The sequence below is a fragment of the Perognathus longimembris genome, chromosome 14, assembly GCF_023159225.1.
Source record: "Perognathus longimembris pacificus isolate PPM17 chromosome 14, ASM2315922v1, whole genome shotgun sequence".
Classification (NCBI taxonomy): domain Eukaryota; kingdom Metazoa; phylum Chordata; class Mammalia; order Rodentia; family Heteromyidae; genus Perognathus; species Perognathus longimembris.
This window is the reverse complement of record NC_063174.1, coordinates 53,730,530-53,755,253: the sequence shown is the minus strand read 5'-3', so window position 1 is coordinate 53,755,253 and position 24,724 is coordinate 53,730,530. Positions and strand designations below refer to the sequence as shown.

At 38.5% G+C, this 24,724-nt stretch overlaps 1 protein-coding gene across 2 annotated transcripts in view; it reads left to right on the top strand.

Annotated features, from left to right (window-relative positions):
• Nucleotides 1-24,724, top strand: part of Ppp4r3a (protein phosphatase 4 regulatory subunit 3A) — a 43,740-nt gene that overhangs the window by 16,889 nt on the left and 2,127 nt on the right. Inside the window, exons 4-14 of one of the 2 annotated variants that reach the window (XM_048362940.1) lie at nucleotides 3,340-3,957; nucleotides 7,392-7,469; nucleotides 7,551-7,667; nucleotides 9,905-10,060; nucleotides 11,969-12,100; nucleotides 12,204-12,306; nucleotides 13,657-13,815; nucleotides 20,093-20,262; nucleotides 21,651-21,793; nucleotides 22,768-22,958; nucleotides 24,011-24,234. In XM_048362940.1, coding sequence (XP_048218897.1) covers nucleotides 3,340-3,957; nucleotides 7,392-7,469; nucleotides 7,551-7,667; nucleotides 9,905-10,060; nucleotides 11,969-12,100; nucleotides 12,204-12,306; nucleotides 13,657-13,815; nucleotides 20,093-20,262; nucleotides 21,651-21,793; nucleotides 22,768-22,958; nucleotides 24,011-24,234 — 2,091 coding nt within the window. The remainder of the gene's footprint in view (nucleotides 1-3,339; nucleotides 3,958-7,391; nucleotides 7,470-7,550; nucleotides 7,668-9,904; nucleotides 10,061-11,968; nucleotides 12,101-12,203; nucleotides 12,307-13,656; nucleotides 13,816-20,092; nucleotides 20,263-21,650; nucleotides 21,794-22,767; nucleotides 22,959-24,010; nucleotides 24,235-24,724) is intronic. The other variant, XM_048362941.1, reaches the window with a different exon arrangement.

Genomic DNA, 24,724 nt, shown 5'->3' with positions numbered 1-24,724 from the left:
ACAGTGGTACACATGTGTAAGTGGTACACATAGGAAGATGGCCTCTTAGAGACCCATTTGGACTATATAGTGAGGACTATATAGTGAAGTCGTGTCTCAAAAAGGTAAAAAAAAAGGTCCAAAAGCTTGTCATGCTTTACCTGTCTACCTATCTTGGATGTTACCATATTGATCTATTCACTTGTCTTCATTTTTACTATTAAGGTACAGTTTCATTTTGATTGGTCTTCTCAAATGCACATCACAGTAATAATACTCTTATAAACATGTCAGTCTGATCTCATTGCTGTTCTTGTGGCTCTTGAAATAAAACTCACTTTTGCACTGATCTTGAAATGGACTAACAACCATAGAGCCTCAACTCAGTATAGGAGTTCCTTACTGATGACTCAGTACCCCATTCTAGAAACATGATCTTCATATAGTCTTGTGTAAATACACGTTTTTTATGTTTGGAGTGACTTTTTGGTTGGGTTTTTTGGTGGTTTGGTAGACAAGTGCTCTACCTCTTTTTTTCTTTTTTTGCCTGTTCTGGGGCTTGGGACTCAAGGCCTGAGCACTGTCCTGGCTTCTTTCTGTTCAAGGCTAGCACTCTACCACTTGAGCTATGGCATCCCTTTCCAGCTTTTTCTGTTTATTTGGTACTGAGGACTCGAACCCAGGGCTTCATGTATACGAGGCAAGCACTCTACCACTAGGCCATATTCCCAGCCCAGTGCTCTACCTCTTGACACATACTTCAAGCCCAAATCATTGGCCTTTGTTATAGGCTTATTTAGTTCTTAATATGACTGCCAAAGCATGTGTGTATCCATGTCCATCTTGGGGCTTGAACTCACAGCTTTGGTGCTGTCCCTGTGCGGTTTGTTGTTTTTTGTTTGTTTTTGCTCAAGGCTAGTAGTGCTCTATCACTTTGAGCCACAGGTCTACTTTCAGGGTTTTTTTTTTTTTGGTTTTTGGTTTTTGGTTGCTAATTGGAGATAAACATCTCATGGACTTTTCCTGCCCTGGCTGGCTTTAGACCACAATCCTCAGATATCAGCCTCTTGAGTAGCTAGAATTACAGGCATGAGTCACCAGCACCTAGCTTCAAACCAACAGGAATGTGATGGGGGCTATTGGTAAGGCAAATTCTGAGATCTCAAGCCATGTCCAATATATCAGAAATTAGGGTCTTATAATTATGTTTTACTAGCCCTCTATATCTTGGTCAGTCTTAATCTATTCTGAACAAGATAGTAAATACTTTCCATCTTTGTAGGCTCTACAGTCTCACAATCATGTTCAGTGTGGCTGGAGTTTGTCAATGACTGCTTTTGGTGATTGAAGAGTATCTGAAACTTGACAGCCACAGCCTTATTAATAAAAGCTACAGTGTCCCTGTAGGATTTGTTTCTTCTGTGTAGTCTATTCAGCTGTGATTTTCATAAATTTATCTATTGAGCTATGTGTCCTTTCCCTTATTTACCCTATGAAGGACATTTATGTTGGAATGCCTTTCATCTTTTCTATGCTTTCTATCCAGCATTATGTTCATCTCTTGTTCCCATTGATTTTGTCCTATAGAATTCACCTAGAAAAATGAAATTAATGGGCTCAGGCTTGTTTAAAAAAAAAAAAAAAGCTGTTATTCAGACACTGCTTACTCTTCTTTGAAATAGTCCCAGCCTGGACATAGTATTATATATCAGGCCAATCTTTCACTCAAACCTGGACTCAAATCTGTAACTGTCATATTGGGCTTCCTTAATATTGTCTGCTCGTTATGGCCCCGTAGAGTTTTTTTGGAGGTGTGTATCGGTACTGGGTCATGAACTCAGCACTTGGATTCTTGCTTAGCTTTTTCTCACTCAAGGCTGATGTTCTGCTGCTTGAGCCTCAATACCTCTGCTTCCCTTTTCTTAATTTTTAATGGCATAAACTTCAACTAGCTTCATTTAGGACAAAGGAAGTTTGTAAGTTTTCTGTGTAATAACTTACCTAGGAATCACTGGATGTTTGTTGTATATTGCTTTTTTTTTTTTGGTCTTTCAACTTTTATATTCTTAAACACTTTTATGGATATTTTCTTGTACTATGCTGTCATTTTCTGAAATTTTAGCATGTTTTGTTACTTATGGATTCTGTTTGCTTTTGTTTTCTTGTTTGTTTAATCTAGGAGGAACTAAAAAAAAATCTTCCCATCTTCCAGAGCCCTCTTTGATAGTGGTTATTCAATTTAAAGTCAAGAAAATGGCATTCTCATTATAGCTGTCCCTTTTAATTTGGCTTATCAGTCAAAAATACACCCGTTTTCTGTGGGTAAAGCTATAACTTGGGTATTAGGAACCTAAAGCTATAATGAGAACTTATGTAATTAACAAATCTGAAGCCAATTTGAGGCTATGCCAAGCACAAACTGTGAATGTATCTAGGTGTCCTTTCAGTAGTGCTGACCAAGTCAAGCCCATATCACTTTGCAGTATATTTCAAGATAAATACTCCAAGCCATCTTCTAGTATTATTGAGCAACAATGTCTCTTAACCATGCTAAGTAGTTCCTTAAAAGCCCTCATTTTTCTACCATTTTATTGCTCCAGTGTTCAAAATTCTAGGGTTCACATGATTTCATTTCAAAATCTGTTACCTTGAGATATATCTAATTATGAAGATTTTCTAAGTATCTTTTTTTTTTGTAAGAAGAGCTTCTACAATGACAAAGAAGGAAATTATAGTAGAAAGCTTCCTGGGGGATCATGAAAGCTGCAGGTTTGCATATGTAGAAGAAAGAGCAATTTCGGCAGGTCTTGGGGGACAGCTCTGTACAAGTTGTACTTGTGTCCTACCCACTTTTCTTAATTATGTTATCACTTAGCATTTATAGCACATGTAGCATTTACTTACTTTGACCCTTGGTTTCTAGGATCTGTTAACAGTATTTTCCTTTTACTTATAATACAAATTTACTATGATCACATTATATTTAATATTTATTTGAATTTTACCTAAATATTGAAGGTTTTCTCACAGTGCATCTGTAGACTTTCTGAGACTTTCCCTGGTCTATATGAAATGATGGCCACTGGCAGGAGATAGTTGTATGAGTTTGTTGACATCAGGCGTCGGGTCTCAAGTCTCGGGTCTCTCTTGGACAAGTGTCTCTTGCACAAAGTCCTGGTACTACAGCAGAAAGTTTATTCAGTCTGAACTTTGAACTAACTTGCAGAAAATTGAAAATATATCATTTAGAGAGATTTGGTGTAGAAAAACTGAGATGAAGAGTGATCATCTTTTAATCTAAAAATGTTGCTTAGGTTTGCTGCTTGGATTTTGTCAACTACCACAAAATCTTTTTTATAGGTTCAAGGGAAGGATCCATCAGTGGATATCACTCAGGACCTTGTAGATGAATCTGAAGAGGAGCGATTTGATGATATGTCTTCACCAGGTTTAGAATTGCCATCTTGTGAATTAAGTCGACTTGAGGAAATTGCAGAACTTGTGGCATCATCTTTACCTTCCCCCCTCCGTCGTGAGAAACTTGCACTAGCACTGGAAAATGAGGGTTATATTAAAAAGCTCTTGGAGCTATTTCATGTGTGTGAGGATTTAGAAAATATTGAAGGACTCCACCACTTATATGAAATAATTAAAGGCATCTTTCTCTTGAATCGGACTGCTCTTTTTGAGGTTATGTTTTCTGAAGAATGTATAATGGACGTCATTGGATGCTTAGAATATGATCCTGCTTTATCACAACCTCGAAAACACAGGGAATTTCTAACAAAAACAGCAAAGTTTAAAGAAGTTATTCCCATATCAGATCCTGAACTGAAACAAAAAATTCATCAGACATACAGAGTTCAGTATATACAAGATATGGTTCTTCCTACCCCTTCAGTCTTTGAAGAAAACATGTTATCAACACTTCACTCCTTCATCTTTTTCAATAAGGTAGAAATTGTTGGTATGTTACAGGTAAGTTAAGATCATTCTTTTTCTCCTGCTTAAAACTACCTGTTTGATGTTGATACCATTGAAACTATAAGTTACCTTTAGCAAGGTGTCTTTTAAATTCTTAAAGTAGGTTCTAATTTTGTTCAAGTCTTAAGAATAACTATTTTTGGTGATAGTAAATAACATAGTGAATAATAGTACTCTGAGGCCAGAATGTTGTTACTTGGGAGAAGATAGCGAAGAAATGTAATAATGAAAGTGTTGAGTGTGTGTTGATCCCAATATCATTTAAAAACAAACAAAAAAAAAGCTCACATGAGAAAAAAAAATCTGGATTTGAAGAACTTATTCTGTCAGATACTAGATTATATTGGGAGAAGAAAGAGAAGAAGGAAGCCAAGAGAAATTTCATAAAGAGTACAAATCCTGTAGGATTTGTAGAAATTCTGAGTAATGATTAAGTAAAGGCCTAGTTTTAGGGTGAAGGGAACAAATGCATCCATGCAATCTTCCTGGAGGGCAAAGCATGTTTTTGTAGTGACAAGAGGTTCAGCTCTATCCATTATATAAAAGCTGCTGTGTGACTTCAGACAGTTTTCTTAATCTCTTAAAGTTTCAGTTTCTTTAGCCAAGGAATGCTGATTTAAGCACCATGTAAGTTATCTGATGATAAACTAAAATCATTCATGTAAGATATTGAAAGTGATGCATGATAGCTTTTTTGAAAGCAGTCTGTTGGTTATTAAATTAGATGTGAACTTTGTCACACTGAAATAGAAGTTTGCATAGTGCAAAAAGAAAATTATTATTTGTACCCCTACTCCAAATTGACTATTGTTTCTTGGTTGCTCGTGATATTATAAAAGTAACAGTTTAGTTTGATGACTTGGAAAATATAAATTAAAAACTTAACCTAAGGCCTTACAAGTATTTGGAAGCTGAATTTGTTAAATATTAAAAGTGGCTAATGTTAGGGTTTCTTGGCTGCACACACTACAAATAAAACAGTATCTTAAGTGTTTGTGTCTATTTTTAGAAATTTTGTTTTTAGTAATAACTATCACCTTCAAAAATAAATAAAAAGTAGAAGGACACCAGAGGCTCACACCTTTAATCATAGCTATTCAGGAGTCTGAGGTCTGAGGATCATGGTTTGGAATCAGCTTGGGCAATCAAAACTGACTCTTATCTCCAATTAACCAGCAAAAAAGCCAGAACTGGAGGCATGGCTCGAGTGGTAGATCTCTAGCTGGGAGTGAAGAAAGCCAAGCATTTGGAGGCCCTGGATTCAAGCCTCAGAGCAATCAATCAACAACAAAAAGTATAAATTCAAAGATTTTTACCTATATAGATTATCTGAAGTGCTTGGGACCAGAAATATCGTTTCAGAGCTTCTTAGGGCTCCTAGAGTATTTGCATAGGCTTAACCAGTTGAGCAGCCCTAAAGTGCCACAGATTCTGAAACTGAGCATCATGTCAGTACTCAAATGTTATTAATTTTCAACTAACATAGTTTGTTTTCAGACTAAGAATGTTTTCCTGAGTGCCTATCATAACAGACAATGTATATCTGTGTATTAGACTTTGGTATACCTAAGGTTGGGGCACTGTTTTTAGTCTACTTCTAGCTGACAAAGTACAGAATTAAAGTAGGTATCTGGAAAACGGCATCAGGAAGGATCTATACAGCTCAATAATGAGGCTTTGGTGAATTGATGGGATTTACATAAATCTCTTAATCTGTTTCAATTATAAAATAAGGCAAGATGAGGTAATAATAACTAAGATTCTTTCCAAGTTCTTTACCCAGAACCTCAAATAATTTAAAGCTGGGCACTGGTAGCTCTCGCCTGTAATCCTAGCTACTCAGGAGGCTGAGATATGAGGATTGCTATTCAAAGCCAGCAGGGGCAGAAAAGTCTGTGAGACTTTTCATCTCCAATAAAACACTCAGAAAACCGGGAGTGGCTCTGTGGCTCAAGTGGTAGGTAGAGCCTTAGCCTTGAGCTGAAGAGCTCAGGGACAGCACCCAGGCCCAGAGTTCAAGCCCCAGAACTGACCAAAAACAATTTAATCTTTGAAACCTGAATTAAGCTTTGTCTTCATGAAATGTATTGATAGAACACAGACTAATGAAAACAATCTAATGAACTAGAAAACAAAACTAATGAACTAGAACACAGGTTAATGAAGGTTAATGAAGACGATCTCGGTTACTAGAAATAGACTTGCATTCAGAATGAGCTTGACCTAGCATGGGCTCCCTGCCTCTTTCCAGATGGTCCCCTATCTTCACATGTGCAAACATTCCCCATCATTTTGGATCATTAACATATTCTAATGCTCCAGGACCACTAAATCCTTAAAAATCCCAGTTTTCCTTTAAAACACTATACCTAGACTGGGGATGTGGCTTAGTGGTAGAGTGCTTGCCTAGCTAGCATGCCCGAAGCCCTGGGTTATATTCCTTAATGCCACATAAGCAAAAGGCTGGAACTGGTACTGTGGCTCAAGTAATAGAGAGCTAGCCTTGAATAAAAAAGAAGCTCAGAAACAGTGCCCAGGTCCTGAGTTCAAGGACCAGGACTGGCCAAAAACAAACAAACCCAAACTACCCTTACTTATTTAAGTATTTTTTTTTTTTTTTTTTTTTTTTTTTGCTGTTATGCTGGGACACCAAATAAGAATTCTGGTTACATAGTCACAAAGTTACACCTGAGGTTTCTAGTCAGAGCTACTCATATATGGTGGGAACTTGAGTTTCTAGCCTGACCTTTCTTTCTCTATGAGATGGAATATCTTCCTCGGAGTTGTGAGCATTAAATGAAAGGGATGCACAAAACACTGCCATATTTTCCTGCCACTACCCGCCCTGCTTTGCCACTATATGAAACGTAAAGGCACTTTCCAGTACAGTAGGTATGAATTAGTTGAAATAGAGGTAAGCAGAGTAAACAGAGCAACCAGCTTCCAAGATTTATACCTGGGGTTTTTCACTGTATGCCTAGCTGCATCTTTGGGATGGTAAAGATAAACTCTTAGCACCTGAGGCCTGGCTCATCCAACAGTGCCTTGGGACAAGGAGTCATACCTTCAAAAGTTAGGTAAAAACAGGTTGGCAGACTGGCCAGGCCTGTTTTTTTAAATAAACTTTGAGATACAGTTACATTTACTTATTTGCACATTATCTGGTTGTGAAAAACTGCATGTACAAGCCATAAATATTTGACCATTAATTCAATTTTGGAATAGAGCCTTGCTAAAATATAATCTTACTGATAGAAATTTCCAATTTATCTTTCAGTAGTTAGGTTATATTTTCCACCTTATTCTAAAGAACAACCTGTACCAAATCTTTCCTTTTTCCATTTACTGCCATTTTTACCTTATAGTATAGTGACATCATATTTTTATATGTTTATTACTAACAATTGAATTTGCTTTTTATTTCCTAGGAAGACGAAAAATTTCTGACAGATTTGTTTGCACAACTAACAGATGAAGCAACAGATGAGGAAAAAAGACAGGAATTGGTAAGAAATATGGTCTTCTGAAGGGCATAAAATATGGCAAATGTCCTTTTTGTACTCACTTATCCTTTTTCCTGATTACAGGTTAACTTTTTAAAAGAATTTTGTGCGTTTTCTCAAACGCTACAGCCCCAAAACAGGGATGCTTTTTTCAAGACTTTGTCAAACATGGGCATATTACCAGCTTTAGAAGTCATCCTTGTAAGTTTATTGTTCTTCATTTATGATTACCAATAACTTTTTAAAATCACAGATATTTTATGTAAATTTTTATTGTCATGGCCAATTTTAGTATTAAGTGTTGTATTATAAAAATAAAACTGTCGGGCTGGGAATATGGCCTAGTGGCAAGAGTGCTTGCCTCCTTTACATGAAGCCCAGGGTTCAATTCCCCAGCACCACATATATAGAAAACGGCCTGAAGTGGCACTGTGGCTCAAGTGGCAGAGTGCTAGCCTTGAGCAGAAAGAAGCCAGGGACAGTGCTCAGGCCCTGAGTCCAAGGCCCAGGACTGGCAAAAAAAAAACAAAACAAAAAATAAAACTGTTTTAGAGTCTTTGCATTACACTGAAAGGATGTTAAGGGAATTTTCCATTCTTGTTAATATTTTTGGTGGTATTGAGGCTCAGGGCCTCTTGCTTTCTATGCAGGGACTGTTATGTTTGGGTCATGTTTTCAGCCTTTTTTTCTTTTTGCTTATTTTTTTTCTGATAGAGTCTTACTTTTTGCTCAGTGTTGGCCTCAGATGGCCTCCTATCTATAGCCTCCCTGTTCTCTATAGCCTCTTATGTAGCTGGGATCATACTTCTAGTATGAACAATCTTGTTTGTTGAGATGAGGTCACACTATTTTTGGTCTCCAACCTCTACCTCCTGAGTAGCTGGAATTATTGGTGTGGACAGCTGCACCTGGCAGCCTATTGGATGAACTATTAAAATGGAAAGGCAAGACAGGCACTGATAGCTCGTACCTGTGATTCTAGCTATTTAAGAGGCTGAGATCAGAAGGCTGCGATTTGAAACCAGTCTGAACAGGAAAGTTGGACTCTTATCTCTAATCAACCACCAAAAAGCTGGAAATGCAGATGTGATTCAAGTTGTAGGGTATCATCGAGTAAAAAAGCCAAGCACAACAGTTCAAGGTATTGAGTCCAAACCTTAGCATATCCATAGAAAAAGATTACATGGGGGCTGGGAATATGGCCTAGTGGCAAGAGTGCTTGCCTTGTATACATACATGAAGCCCTGGGTTCAATTTCTCAGCACCACATATATAGAAACAAGCCAGAAGTGGTGCTGTGGGTCAAATGGCAGAGTGCTAGCCTTGAGCAAAAAGAAGCCAGGGACAGTGCTCAGGCCCTGAGTCCAAGCCCCAGGACTGGAAGGAAAAAAAAGAAAAAGATTACATGCAGTAAATCTTTTTGTGGCAGTACTGTTTATTTGTGTGTGGTTGTACTAGGGTTTGAGCTTAGGACCTCATGTTGGCTCTACTTACGTTAAGTGCTCTACTTATTTCTGTTGGTTTTGAGATAGGGTCTTTATGCCCTGGCCTGCCTGGTCGGTGATTTGTTTTGTTTTGTACTCCTGGAGCTTGAACTCTGAACCTATGCACTGCCCCCCTGAGCCTTCTTTTGCTCAAGGCAAGTGTTTGAGCCACAGTGTCACTTTTGGCTTTTTCAGAATAGAGTTTCCTGACCAAGCTGGTTTTGAACTGCGATTTTCAGATCTCAACCTCCTGAGTAGCTAGGATTACACATGTGAGCCACCAGCATCTGGCTCTGTGATTCTTTTGTTTATGCTTCTCTGCATAGCTGGGGTTGACAAGAAATGTGCCACTGTATCCAGCCCGTTCATTGGTTGAGATGGAATCTTGTAGATCCTTCCTCCCCATCCCCTCTCCCAACCAGCTTCAGCTTCAAATTATGACACCTTATTTCACCTCAAGAGTATCTAAACATTGCAGGCTTGAACCACTGTGCCCAGCCAGCTAATTTTTTTTTTTTTTTCCCTCTGGAAATTTATTTTGGATAAAATAGTTGAAGATAGATTACAATGATACATTGTACAAAAGTCTAGGAAATAACTTAAGCAAAGGGTCTGACACACTTATAAACATGTTTGCTCCTAAGTTGGGGCTGGCAGCCTTCTTCCCATGCCCACTGCGTAGAGAAGCTTTTGTCATAAAAGCCTGCTTTTTGCAAGCAATGAATCAAAGCTTCCCTTTGCTTCATCAAGCAACTTAGCCACACCAGTAATCTTTCCAGTTTTGCACACTGGAAGTAGCAAACACTTCATTTAATGCAGAAACACTGCGTTCTCAAACATTTAAATTTTTATATCACGGTGTTTTGTTATAATTCGTTAAGCTTAGATATTTACATTGCTGCAAGCTCTACTTTTTTTTAAATTATAAGCGAATTAACTGCTATTTTTCTTCAGGGCATGGATGATACACAAGTGAGAAGTGCTGCTACTGATATATTCTCATACTTGGTTGAATATAATCCATCCATGGTACGAGAGTTTGTCATGCAGGAGGCACAACAGAATGATGATGTAAGTAAGAAGTTAACAGAGCAAAAAATAACCAGCAAGGTAAATATTATTTGTACTAACAGTAAGTATTCATAGGTGGCTATAAGCCATAGCTGGGCCTATTAACTCATTTTAAGATTTAAATTGTGTTTTGGGGAAAAATATAGCCGTATCAAATTAATTCTCCTAAGTTGATTCCTCTCTTAGTTTATAAATTCATTGTGTCTTACAGGACTTGTTCGTTAATGTTCAATTTAGGTTGCTTTGAAAATTTTGGACATCACTTTAAAAATTCTAAAGTCAGCTTGCTAGATTGTTTTGCCTAAGCCATTAAACCATTTTGCTAGTCTTCTATATGAGGAATTATGACTAATTTCCATATAAAGTCATTGTTTTTGCTAGTAGTAGCTTCTGATCAAGAAAGAAGACATGAAATAGCTCCTTGAAAGTACGTAGGGAGCTGTTTCTCTACTGCTTAGTCATAAAATACAAACTGTTGAGTGCATATTGAGATGTGCACACAGACACGCACACATCTATACCCACGCGCATGCACACACATTTATGAGAAATATGTCTGTTTTAAAGTAACTGAGATGTTTGTGTAAACCCTAAATGCCTTTTTCTTCTGTTTTATATTGTATAATTACTCCAGTAGTACTGAGTTTTTCTTCCCCACCCCCCCCCCCAACCCCATGAGATTTGGGAAAAACTTTTTACCTAATCCAAGCCAATCTTCTCTCAGCCTCTTCAATGAGGGAGAAAAATATCCTCTTAACTAAAATACATGTGCAGGATTCTAGCTTATGAAAAGTCTTTAAAAGTGAAATATTTAATACTCGTATATTTAAAGTTTATTTTTAAACTATGGCACCAGGCTAGGTGGGGAAGAGTACTGGTTTAAATTAAGTGATTTATCATGATTTTTTTTGTAAGAAAGCACTGTTTTTACCCCAGTATCTTAGGGCTATTTTGGTTACCCATTTATTGCTGTACTTCATAATACTTTACCCAAACACATAAGGCCTCTTTATTTCCACTCTTTATGTGGGAAATACCAGGGTTTAAAACTCAGGGCCTTGCACTTAAACAACTTGCTTATTATTCTTGGCTGGCACTCTACCAGTTGAGCCGTGCCTCTAGCCCTGCTTTTCACTGGTTATTTTAGAGATATGGTGTCTTAGGGGCTTTTCTGCCCATGAGGATCATGGCCGGCTTTGAACTGTGATTCCCTGGATCTCAGCCTCCTGAGTAGCCAGGATTTCAGGTATAAGCTACCTGGCCTAGCTTTTCACTTAGTAGTATCCATACACTGTCTGTCTTCTCTGTCCTTGTTTATCTTACCATTCAGTAGAGGGACAAGAAGAATTTTTACTGAATCTCTGTTGATTTTTTTTATTCCTTAGGCTAGTCAGTAGAACATTAGTCATAAGAGAGCCTTAGGAAAACCAGTGGTCTGTTCTCTTGTCTGTACATTCTCTACATCCTGTAGTTTCATTTTCTTCAACTCAGACATTCCAGTCTTCCCAAATATTCCTAAATTTATTTTAAAAGGAAGTCTGATAGCATGGCCTGAAATGGAGAACAGCTATCATTTACCAGAAAGAGAAGGAATTTAATGAAAGTAGAACAATGTTAATTGTAGATATTCGTTAAAGCTCTGACAGTAAACCCTTGAGCTTTCTGAGAAGGCTATTCACATTATTAGAGGACATAAAGCCTATTAAAATCAAGCTAAAACTTTGTTTTCGCCTTAATCAACAATTTAAAAGCAGCAGAAAAATTCTGTTAATAAAGTAAGTCCAGCTAGAGAGATGGTGTAGTTGTAGAATTCTGGCCTCATAAGCATGAGGTCCTGAGTTTAAACTGCATAAAGCAGTGAATCCGCCATTGCATTTTGTTTACAGTTAATAAGACAACGAGAGCTCACTGTAAAGCCATTCTTATTGTGTGTATTTTTCTTACTAGGATATTTTGCTCATCAACCTCATTATAGAACATATGATTTGTGATACAGATCCTGAACTTGGAGGAGCAGTCCAACTTATGGGCCTGCTTCGAACTTTAGTTGATCCAGAGAACATGCTAGCCACTGCCAATGTAAGCAATGGACATTTTTCCTCTTTTTCATAGGTTGTATGTTGTTTATTGCTGGTAAGAACCAGTGTTGTTAAAGTTCATAGAAGTGTTTTTGATTCCTTAGAAAACAGAGAAGACTGAATTCCTGGGTTTCTTCTACAAGCATTGTATGCATGTTCTCACTGCTCCCTTACTGGCAAATACAACAGAAGACAAGCCCAGTAAAGGTAAGATAATATAGGTTGGAAATTAATGAAGTTCTCAAATTGTGAAATTCAGAGTTGGTGTTGACAGTGGTAAATAACAGTGGTAAAGGATAGAGATGAGGGTAGCAGGGCATAGTTCCTCTCCCATTCCCCTGGTTCCAGAATTTATTTGTCAGTTGTGGGGCTTGAACTCTGGGTCTGGGCACTGACCCTGACCTCTTTAGCTCAAGGCAAGTGCTCTACCACTCAGCCACATTGCCACTTGGGGTTTTCTGGTGGTTAATTGGGCTTGCTTTAAACTGAGATCCTCAGATCTCAGAGTAGCCTCCTGAGTAGCTAGGATTACAGGCGTGAGCCACTGGCACCTGACCCAGAATGTTTTTGGAGATAATTCAAGGCAAAAATGGTTTTAAAAGTACTCTAGCCAGAAAATTAAAATGTATAAAAGAAGTTAGGGGCCTGGGAAATATGGCCTAGTGGTAGAGTGCTTGCCTCGCACACATGAAACTCTGAGTTCAATTCCTCAGTACTACATTATAGAAAAAGGTAAAAGTGGCACTGTGGCTCAAGTGGTAGAGTGCTAGCCTTGAGCAAAAAGAAGCCAGGGACAGTGCTGAGGCCCTGAGTTCAAGCCCCAGGACTGGCAAAAAAAAAAAAAAAGCAGTTATTTGTTGGTATTAGATGCAGCTTTATTATGTTTCTTTTATTGTTTATTTTGATTTTTTTGTTTTTGAGACAGTGTCTTACTTTGTAGCCCAGGATGGCCATAAATTGGAGGTCCTTATGCCTCCTGAGTGCTGGGACTTAGTTAGGTTTTTGCACTGTCAGAACCAGTTTTTTATTTCTTAGGGCTGTGTGTGTGTGTGTGTGTGCGCGCGCGTGTGTGTTTAGGAAGTCATTTTAGAAAGTTTCATTGGGAAATTTCTTAAGCTCTAGAAATGGATTGTTTTCATATGAATTCTTACTTGAAACACCACTTAGAAAAAATAGTTAATTTATGTATGTGTGTGTGTGACTCCAGAATCAAGTCTTTAAAATATGACTTGGTTTTGTTGATTATTTTATTCGTATTGGGTTCAATCTGTGGAGCATTTATTGAGAATGTGTGGGAAACCTAGTGATGTAATGTATGTAGGCTGAATAGGAAGAATGAAGAAAAGTGAGTGAATTACTTCAGAGACTTGCTTGGTGGTAAAATAATCCCTAACTGTAATTTGCTGTAGACTCGAGTAGTTAAGAAGTTTGAAACACTGCAGTCAGCTGAAGGGGAATAGAGTAATTATACCAAAGATGCAGTGGTATCTGGCTGGACGTCTCATTGTATGTGTACTTGTGTTCTGCAAGTATATAACTGTGTTTTGCTTGCTTCAGATGACTTTCAAACTGCACAATTACTGGCACTTGTACTGGAATTACTAACTTTTTGTGTGGAGCACCATACCTACCACATAAAGAACTACATTATCAACAAGGATATCCTCCGCAGAGTACTGGTTCTTATGGCCTCAAAACATGCTTTCTTGGCATTATGTAAGTGTTGTAGCTTCTGATAGAATTATTTATTGTCCTTCTGTATTATGTTGTTGTATCTTTTAAATATTATTGTCTGAAAAGGTCACTGATAACAGGCCAAGGGGGAACCTATTTTGTGTAGTTGCTGAGCCTGGATTATCTTAAATTAAAACGACACATTTACATATGTGAAAACAGTACTTTTGATAATAAGTGCCTGGGTGGCAAAGACTGGCCAAATCTCATCTGTGGCCAGCTTTTTTATAATATACAAGATGAGGAGAGGTTTGTTTTGGAGTTGTACTTTTTTGTTTTCCAGTGTTTTTGTGGGGTTTTGTTTGTTTTGGTACTGCTCCTAGGACTTGAATTCAGGCCTGGACACTGTCCTTGAGCTTTTTGCTCAAGAATAGCACTCTACCACTTGAACCACACCTCCATTCATGTTTTAGTGACTGATTGGAGATAAGGGTGTTAAGAGCTTTCCTGTTCTGGCTGGCTTTGATCGGCAGTCCTCATCCTCCTGAGTAGTTAAGATTACAGCCATGAACCACCAGTGCCCAGAATGGGTTTTTTTTTGGTTGTTTGTTCTTAAATAGGGACTCGTGAAGCCCAGGCTGCCTGGACCTAACTACTCCATGCCCCCCAGATGTGTGTTACCATACCCAGCTTTCTGTTGGTGGAGATGAGGTCTCCAGAGCTTTTTGCCCGTTGACCTCAAACCGTGAACCTCCTGATCTCAGTCTCCTGGGTAGCTAAAATCATGGACTTTAGCCACCATCCCCGACTGTTAAAATTTATTTGGGAATTTTGAATTGGTTCCTCCATAGTGCTTTTGATCATTAGCAGCTAGACTTCTTAAATATGGGATTCCATAAACTGTCCTTATTAATAAGTTGGCAGCAGGTAGTTTTTCTTCTTCCTTCTTTCTTTTTTCTTCTTGTCCTGGAACTTGAACTCTGGGCCTGGGCACTGTCTCTGAGCTTTTTGTGCTAGTGCTCTACCACTTGAGCCACAACTCCAATTCCAGGATTTTTTTGTGGTTTTTGTGTTGTTGTTTTTTTGTGACATAAAAGTGTCACAGACTTTTCTGCCCGAGCTGGCTTTGAACCACAATTCTCAGATCTCAGCCTCCTGAGTAGCTAGGATTATACGCATGAGCCACTGGTGCTCAGCTCTCTGGAAGCGTTGTAAGAGATACATGCTGGCAGCTCACTTTTTGTCTTTTAGTCTTGAAAGGTAAGTTGTGATTTTTATTATTATTATTATTTCTTTATTACTTTATAGTTGGAGGTTTCCCTAATAAACTATTGGGTAACATTTGTGAAGTTCCCTAACTCAAATTTTTCAGAGTATTCTACACACTTCAGCACATATAGATCCTAAAGATAGGTGTGGTCAGAACATATTTTCTTCTTGTCACTTGTAGATAATCAATTGATTTACTTTCCACTGACTTCAAAACTGGTCTATCTCTTCTCCCCACCATTCTCTCCCTTTTTCTTAGTATTGGACTTTGAACCCAAAGCTTCTCACTTATTTGGCTGGCTTGCTCAGCTGACTCTTTACAACTTGAGCGTTTACCAAACTAGCATTTTGCTCGTTATTTTGTAGTCTTATGTAAACTGTTTTGCCTGACCTGAATTCAAACCTTGCTTTCTGGATCTCAGCCTCCTGAGTATATAGGATTATAGGTTGACCTACTATGAGCTTATCCAGGATCTTTATTGTTGATTTTAGTAATCTCTTTTCATCCAAAAGTAATTGGTAGCATTTGTGGCAGTAACTTAGACACACACCCTGTTTTGTCTTACTATTATATCTGTGAGTTGAGCACATATAAAAGTTCTTTTAAAAATCTTATTATTTTTCTAATATACTCAGGAAGAGTGAGAGAGCACCAAAGCCAAGTGTAAAGGAAGTTTGTAATTCTGAATTCATTTATTTATTTATTTTTATTTTTGCTAGTCCTGGGCCTTGGATTCAGGGCCTGAGCACTGTTCCTGGCTTCTTTTTGCTCAAGGCTAGCACTCTGCCACAGTGCCACTTCCGGTTTTCTATATATGTGGTGCTGGGGAATCAAGCCCAGGGCTTCATGTAAATGAGGCAGGCACTCTTTGCCACTAGGCCATATTCACAGCCCTTCTGAATCTTTCATGTCAGCATAAAGGATTTTATTCATGTGTGAGAAATAGTTTGGCAGATGGGACAGAATGGGAAAATGGGATAAACGAATAGCAGTTTTATTTCAACATGTATTACATAATACATTTTATATTTCACTGATTCTAAGATGTACATTTTTACCCATTGATCATCTAAAGTCAAGGTGAGTTTATAGTTTATGGCATGATGTTATAAATACTATCTCATTCTTTATTTTGTTTTTCTTAGTAGCAGTAGTATCATAGATTTGATTTTCTTAGTACTCACTGGTACTAAGAAAGTGAAGATAAGCTGGATACCAGTGGCTCACCCTATAATCCATCCTAGCTACTCAGGAGGCTGAGATCTGAGGGTCATGGTTCAAAGCCAGCCTGTACAGGGAAAAAAAAAAAAGGAAGTAGTTGTGGCTCAAAGTAGTAGAGCACTCACTAGTAAGCCTTGAGCAAAAGAGTTTAGGGACAGTTCCCAGGCTCTGAGTTCATGACCGACAAAATCAATCAATCTAAATAAATAAGAAAGTGCAGATGAGCCAGGTGCCCATTGGTCATGCCTGTAATCCTAACTACTCAGGAGGCTGAGATCTGATGCTCCTGATTCTGAGCCAGCTGGGGCAGAAAAGTCTGTCTCTTGCTCCATCGAACCACAAAACTCACAAGTGAAGATAAGGCTGGAGCAGTAGAGCACTAGCTTTGAATAAAAAAGCCAAGTGAGAATGGGGGTCCTGAGTTGAAGCCCTAGTACCTACACACGTGTACACGCACATGCACACACACACACACATAAAGTGAAGATAAAGCTTAATGTGGTGGCAGATGCCTGTAATTCCAGTTACTCAGGCAGAAGTGGGAAGATAACAGTTCAAGGAGAGCCTGGGCGAAAGGAGTCAGTCCATGAAAATCAGACTACAGCTTAAGGCTATAGTGAGGCACATGGAAGTATGGTAAAGAAAGTTTATTCTAGATAAGATATACAAGAAATGTTCATAAAAGAGGTCGCTGGAATTTGCTTGTCCGAGAATATGGCCTGGTGTGTTAGTGCATGTAGGACACACAGCCCAGTGGGGACTGGAGAGTGGCCGCTGAAAGGTGAGCCTTCTTCTTCTCCTCTTACTTTGCTTTGCAGCACTGTAAAGGCATTTTTTTTTTTTTTTTGGTAACCCAATGAGAAGTATCGTAAGTAAATGAAAGTTTATATTTCTGGCAAGTATGCTGGCAAAGTTTTAGTTATCTTTTATTGTGTGGATACTTTATAAACTTAGGCTATTGTTAGGCCTAACTCCTTAAAGTGGACCTTTCTCCGGAGAATTGAGAGTGAATCTTAGTAAAGATACCAGACACTGAAAAGCCCTTTCAATAAGAATTATTGAGCTGGGTGCAAGTGGCTCACACCTGTAATCTTAGCTACTTAGGAGGCTGAGGGCTGAGGAGGCTGATAGCCTTTCAAAATCAGCCTGGGTAGGAAAGTATATGAGACTCCAATAAATCACTCAAAAGCCTGTAAATGGAGCTGTGGTAGAGCGGTAGTATTGAGCAAAAAAAAAAGTTCAGAGAGACTGTGCCCAGGCCCTGACTTCAAGCCCCAGGACCAGTCCCCCCCACCCCCCTCCCAAAAAAAAAGTGAGCTGCATAGTATACATTAGGAGTAAAGGACAGTTGGGTGGATAGCAGGAAACTTGTTCCTTGATTAGTATACTTTGTCATATGTTGGTGAGCAGTTTTTGCTCAAAATGTGGAAATCTATAAAAAATGTGTTTCAGTTTGACTTTTAGGACTGGGGTGTAGCTCTGTGGTAGAATGTTGCCTAGCATGCATATGCACAAGGCCCAGGATTTGATTCCTCACACTACTAGACTGCATTACAGGCTTTCACGTCGTGTTAGATACTTAGGAGGCAAAGAAAAAAGACTTAGCATATGAAATCTCTTGTTGGGTAAGATAGACAGTTTTTTTTTTAAAAGATAATTGAAATTAAGCACTAGACATTCTCAACATGAGGTTAGTGAGTTCAGAGTGTACTTCACAGGGAAAAGGCTATGGTGATGCCAAATTTGCCTGTCCTCAAAGCCTTTTCTAATCTATTAGTGAATTGACTTCCTAGAAACTGTAAAATTTGGAAAGCAGGTTTGTTTGTTTTAATGATTCATGTTTCATTTTGATAAATGCTATTTTATATGATCAGGTGGCACATGGGCATTATGCCTTTGTGTTCCTCCTCCAAAAATATCCTCATTTGGTATCACTGTGTGGAATGCCTAGAGTCCTGTATAATTTATCATGTTCCATGGGAAAACAGCTTTTTTAAAAAAATTGTTACTATAAAGATGATAATATAGAGGAGTGGAAAACAAGTTTTTATTCAACAGAAAGAAATAGTGGTTGAATATTTTTATGCTGTTTTTTTGTGGGGGTGGTTAAATAGAAAAATAATTACTAATAAGAATAATTGAGGGCAAATGGAAATGAGGACACCTCTTCCCCTTTCGACAAAAAGGTCTTCAGAATCACCTTTCTACCTGAGCAATTCCTGCATATAGAAGTGCTTTCGAGGGTGTTGGGGTGCCATCTGCATGCCTTGTTCTGAGACATTTCCAGAAAAGGTGGGGCTTCTTCTCCCACGCCTAGGAACTGTATAAAGGGACAGAGAGTGTATGTTGTAGTAGGACACAAGTCTACCACAAAGCCTGCAGAATTGGAGTACCCATTCTTAGAATAATAGTAGCTCTTGTTGAAAGCATAAAATTTGTCCTATTAGCATTAGTTCTTAAGTATTCATTTTTATTATACCAAGTGGAACTGTCCCTTCATTCCTTTCTTAGTTAACAAAAGCCCCACCCCCACCCACCCCCCAAAAAAGGATCATGATCCTTGCTTGGCTTTGATTTTGCTGCCCAGAATGATGCCTCTTAAGTTTAAAACATCTTTACCATGCATATGTTCTTGAAAGTACTCAGCTTAAAAAAAAAACAAACGCAGTTATTCTATAAACTATTTTGAAATTCCCTGCCCAGAGTATCTCTTTAGAAAGAGACACTCTTAAATAAGTTGGATTGTTAAGGCAGTTTATAATCAGCTGTACCTAATTGGGCATTCACTTGTGGACCTCTTTCTGCCAAATAAAGAAAAATTGAGCTGCTTTACTCCTCTGCCTTCCCACCCAGAAACCGTGTCAGCATGGTTGCCTGGCTACCTGCTCATGAAGGACTTGATTAATAACAAATTGGCAATTTAACGAGCCACTTCCATGATCTCCAAAGAAACCAAAATACAAACACAATATTATAATCTTGCCAACCGAAGACGATGTGACTGCATGAAGTGAGTATGCTTTTTTGAACTGTTTGCAATAACTGGGGCATTAACTTACTGATAATTCCTTGTGGTAAATAGGGCTTTGTTGAAGTCTAGTTGTCTTGAGTATATTTGGATCTTGACGAATGGTGACTTAACTCCCCATACTTCAAGATACAAATATTCTTTTTAATCTGTAAGTTAAAGCCTAATTAACTGTAAAAAGGAAAACTAAGAAAACAATTAAAAAAGCATACTCGCTGTGCAATAAACAAAGAGGACCACATTTAACAATATCCTCTAATTTTATTTCTAAAGTATGGGAAGGCAAATTTGGGATCATGCAGCTTTATGGGTTGACAGCCTTTACACCTACATCCACAGACAACCAATCTAGTCCTAGAACTCTAATGCAAAGAGTGTCCAGAATTAATGGAGATCAAATTCTTATGCAGTGGATTGCCCTAATAAAATAAGTTTTTCTATTGCTTGAAAAATATTTATTAAAAGGATATGTTGGGAATTTTTCACCTTAAATAGTAAGAGAGACATCTTAAATAAGATGTAAATAACATTTTGGACATTAGTTGCTGGCATATTACCAGAATTTTTATGGCTTTCTAAGACTTGGGTTCTATGATGACATACACTCTTGGGAATATATTTTCTGACAGTACTTTTAAAATCCTTATCTTTAAGTTCTCATTTCCAAAGGTTCTCATTTCCAGGTGTGTACATATTACTGTACATAAAGAATTTCCAATACTTGTTACACAGGTTTTGTTCATTCTGTTTTGGTAAGTCTAAAATATAGAAAGTGTGACTTAAGTGCCTCTGTTTTTCAGGTGCCCTTCGTTTTAAGAGAAAGATTATTGGCCTAAAAGATGAGTTTTATAACCGCTACATAATGAAAAGTTTTTTATTTGAACCTGTAGTCAAAGCATTTCTCAACAATGGATCCCGCTACAATCTGATGAACTCTGCCATAATAGAAATGTTTGAATTTATCAGAGTGGTAGGTTCTATATTTTTAAATTAGACTTTTTATTTTAAGTGAGAATTGCATTCTTGGTTGGTATTTTGACTTGGAATTACGTGTGAAATTTTTGGGGATTAAATAAAACCATGTTTCCAAAAACTTGTGATCAATTCAGTTCCCGAATATCATAGTAGTCTGCATAGAGTGGTTTGAAACCAATTTAACAGCCATGTTTATCATTATAGGAAATCTGGAGTTGACAGACAAGCATTTGAATGCTTTTTTGGACCTTCACTTGTTGCTAGGACAGTTTCATATTCCTTCTTGGTTTTTTGTTTGTTTTTGTTGATTAGCTACAGTGCCACTTCTGGCTTTCTGGTGGTTAATTGGAGATAAGAGTTGCACACTTTCCTGCCTGGGCTGGTTTTAATCTGTGATTCTTAGATCTCAGCCTCCTGAGTAGCCTAGGATTACAGGCATAAGCCACCAGTATCTGGCTCTTCTTAGTTCTTTAATAATAACTACTGATATGAATGGCTTCTTTTGAGCAAAGGCTAGCACTCTACCACTTGAGCCACAGCACCACTTCTGGCTTTTTCTGTTTATGTGGAACTAAGGAATCGAACCCAGAACTTCACAGATGCTAGATGAGCTTTCTACCATATTCTGGTTCTTAAAAATATATATATATAAATAAATAAATAATGCTAGATGTAGCAGCATAAATGTGATGGCTGATGGAGGATGGGCAGGGTAGGTCAAGGCCAGCCTGGCACACCTAGCGAGAAAATTATGGTAAAATATATGTAGTATAAAGTTTGCAACTCTGAATTCATAATCTAAGGGTAAATAAATAACTACCTTTATATTATTTGTTATGTGACCATCACCATTATCGATTCCTGAACTTTCTGTAGCACAATTTTGAAATCCGTGATGCAGAAATAAGGAGTCATAATCTTCAGGTAGGACCTGTACGTAAACTTTGGAAAGACCGTAAACAGTTCTGAGATATAGAAAAAACGGAAGCAAAGCCAGCGCCAGTGGCTTGTGCCTGTAATCTTAGCTAATCAAGATGGTTGGGTGAGAATCATGATTCCTAGCCATCCTGGGAAGGAAAGTGTGAGTTTTATCTTTGATTAACCATCAAAATGCCAAAAGTGGAGCTGTGGTTCAACTGTAGAGCACTAGCCTTGAACAAAAAAAGCTCAGGTTCTGAATTAAAGCCCTAAGACTGTCATGGTGGGGGGAGGGGGGGAACAGCTTCTCATGGGTATATCTTGTTCCATTTTCATTAGTTTTCACTAAGATTATATAATTTCACAAAATTCAACTTTTTGGTGAATTATATTTACGATAGTAAAACCATACCTTGTCAAAATGATACTTTCCTATCATTAATTTCAGTATAACTTTTTCTGTAGGAAGATATAAAATCGTTAACTGCTCATGTAATTGAAAATTACTGGAAAGCACTGGAAGATGTTGATTACGTGCAGACATTTAAAGGATTAAAACTGAGATTTGAACAACAAAGAGAAAGACAAGACAACCCCAAACTCGACAGGTAAATATTTGAGCTGTTTTTCGTTCTGTAGTAAGTTGTATAATGGCTCTTTTGTTGTTGTTCTTGTTGTTTTGGCTTGGAAAGGAGAGGTAGGCAGATAGGTTTATTCTGAAGCTGTAACTAGATACTAGTGTGATATGCAGACATCAACATCATTTGTATGTGTAATACCAGGAGACAGTTCTGGTATTCAAAACTACATCAGGATACTGTTCTCTTACTTGCTTTGAATGACAAATTATTCTTTTGCATACTGTACAGTTTTCTAAATGTTTGGGTTCATATTTATAGTGTACTTTTACATATGTAATTAGTACTTATCAATTCCTAGCAAGTTGACATGTTCAGTAACTGATCTGTAATTGTATGATTTTGATGATAAGAAGTCTGATTCCACTTGTTAATAATAGGTGTGATGGCATGTGTTTCTTTGCATGTTGGGTGGAATCTGAGTTGCCTCCGGTTCTGTATATGTGTGTTTATGCCTATTAGGGCTCTCTGGTACTAGTTGGGTGCCATTCGCTCAGGCATATAATCCTAGCCACTCAGGGATCTGAGATCTGGAGGATCACCATCTGAGACCGCCAAAGCAGAAAAGTTTGCTTGAATAGGTCTTCTAAGTAACTCAAATGTCCAGGCTGAAAGTGTGGTGCAAGAATCTTAAGTTCAAGCCCCAGCATCACTCCCAAAAGAAGGCTTTTTGTTGTTGTTGTTATTGGGCCTAGGAGCTTTTCCTGAGTTCTATTTTGCTCAAGGCTAATGCTTTACCACTTGGAGCCACAGTTCCACTTCCAGTTTTCCGGTGGTTAATTGGAGATAAAAAGTCTCATGGGCTTTCATTTCCAGGCTGGCTTTGAACTAAAAATCTTAGCCTCTTGAGTACCTAGGATTACCAGCACGAGCTAGCTACTCGTGCTCAACTGACTTTTTTTTTCTAAGATACTACATATATATTTTCTTCTCTTTACTCATAGCATGCGTTCCATCTTGAGGAATCATAGGTATCGACGAGATGCCAGAACGCTAGAAGATGAAGAGGAGATGTGGTTTAACACAGATGAAGATGACATGGAAGATGGAGAAACTGTAGTGTCTCCATCTGATAAAAGTAAAAATGATGATGACATTATGGATCCAATAAGTAAATTCATGGAAAGGAAGAAATGTACGTTGAAATCAACATGCACTTTGAATGTCTAATGATACAGTAATTGAGAAAGACCGTTGCTCTGTTGACATAGCTGAGTTCCTAGTTTTTACCTTTAAATTGAGTGCACCCACCATTCATGCCTGTAATCATAGCTCCTCAGGAGGCTGAGATCTGAGCATCACAGTTCGGAGCCAGCATGAGCAGTTCATGATACTCTTATCTCCAATTAGCCACCCTCAAAAAGCTGGATGTGGAACTATGACTCAAGTGGTAGAGTGCTAGACACGAGCAAAAAGAAGCTCAGGGAGAGCCCTTAGGCCCTGAGTTCAAGCCCCAGAACCAGCACCAAAAATAAAACCTGAATGAGTAAAGATGACTGTATTATTTCTGGAAGGTAAGAATACAAAATGTGATAGTGAAAGTTTCATTCCTTCTCCATTGTAAAATTTAGTGGATAATGTATGCAATGCAATTCAATGTACGCTTTGTTCATCATTCCCAAGCTGCTCCTCAGCAAAGGAGAAAGCCATGGTTGATGTTTTAGTATCACATCCATATAGAACTTAAAAACTAAGTATGGGGTCTAGGTGCTGGTCGCTCAGCTACTTGGGAGGCTGAGATGTGAGATCTGCTGGCCTGAACATGAAAGTCCAGGAGACTTATCTCCAATTAACCACCAGAAAACTGGATGTGGCCCTGTGGCTCAGAGTGGTAGAGCACTAGCCTTGAGCTGAAGAACTCAGGGACGGAGCCCAGGCCTTGAGTTTAAGCCACATGACCGATTTCGTTTTGTTTTGTTTTGTTTTGTTTTGTTTTTGGCCAGTCCTGGACTCAGGGCCTGAGCACTGTCCCTGGCTTCTTCTTGCTCAAGGCTAGCACTCTGCCACTTGAGCCACAGCGCCACTTCTGACCATTTTCTGTATATGTGGTGCTGGGGAATCGAACCCAGGGCCTCATGTATATGAGGCAGGCACTCTTGCCACTAGGCCATATCCCCAGCCCCCACATGACCGATTTCAAAAAAAAAGAGTGTAGGTAACCACTGTTGACCATTTTCTTGCTTTTAGTAAAAGAAAGTGAGGAAAAAGAGGTGCTTCTGAAAACGAATCTTTCTGGACGGCAGAGCCCAAGTTTCAAGCTTTCCCTGTCCAGCGGGACAAAAACGAACCTCACCAGCCAGTCATCAGCAAACCTGCCAGGATCACCAGGGTCCCCCGGATCCCCAGGTTCTCCAGGCTCTCCTGGATCCGTCCCTAAGAGTACAGCCCAGACGGCAGCTATTACCACAAAGGTACAGTGTATCTCCTGGACTCACATTCTGCCCTTTGCTCTCTTGATTTTAAGTTTCCTTAACAGTCATTGTGTAACCAAAGTTCCCTAACATTATCGTTAGAAAGGAACCCAATAACAAAATATAGAAAATACATCTCAGTACAAAGCTAGTTCTTCTGATTGCCTTTCACTAGCTTTTTTAAAGCATAAATTAATTTGTAATTATTGGACTAGCTGTTTAATGGGCTTTCATTGGGATTCACTGATCTAATAAATTAGTAATATAATGTCTATGTACAGTCTCTCTTCCTCTGACATTAGCAGGAAACCCCACTTAGGACTAAGGAGTGAATCTGTGAAGCTGACTCTAGGGACAAGCTGAGAGCAAAGTGATGTGAATTCTCTGTGGAAGGGTGCAGCAATGGTTTCTGGTGTCGGATCAGGCTGACAGGAAGCCTGAATGCATAAATGAGGACCAGGCAGATAAGCTATTTTGCTAAGGTTCCATA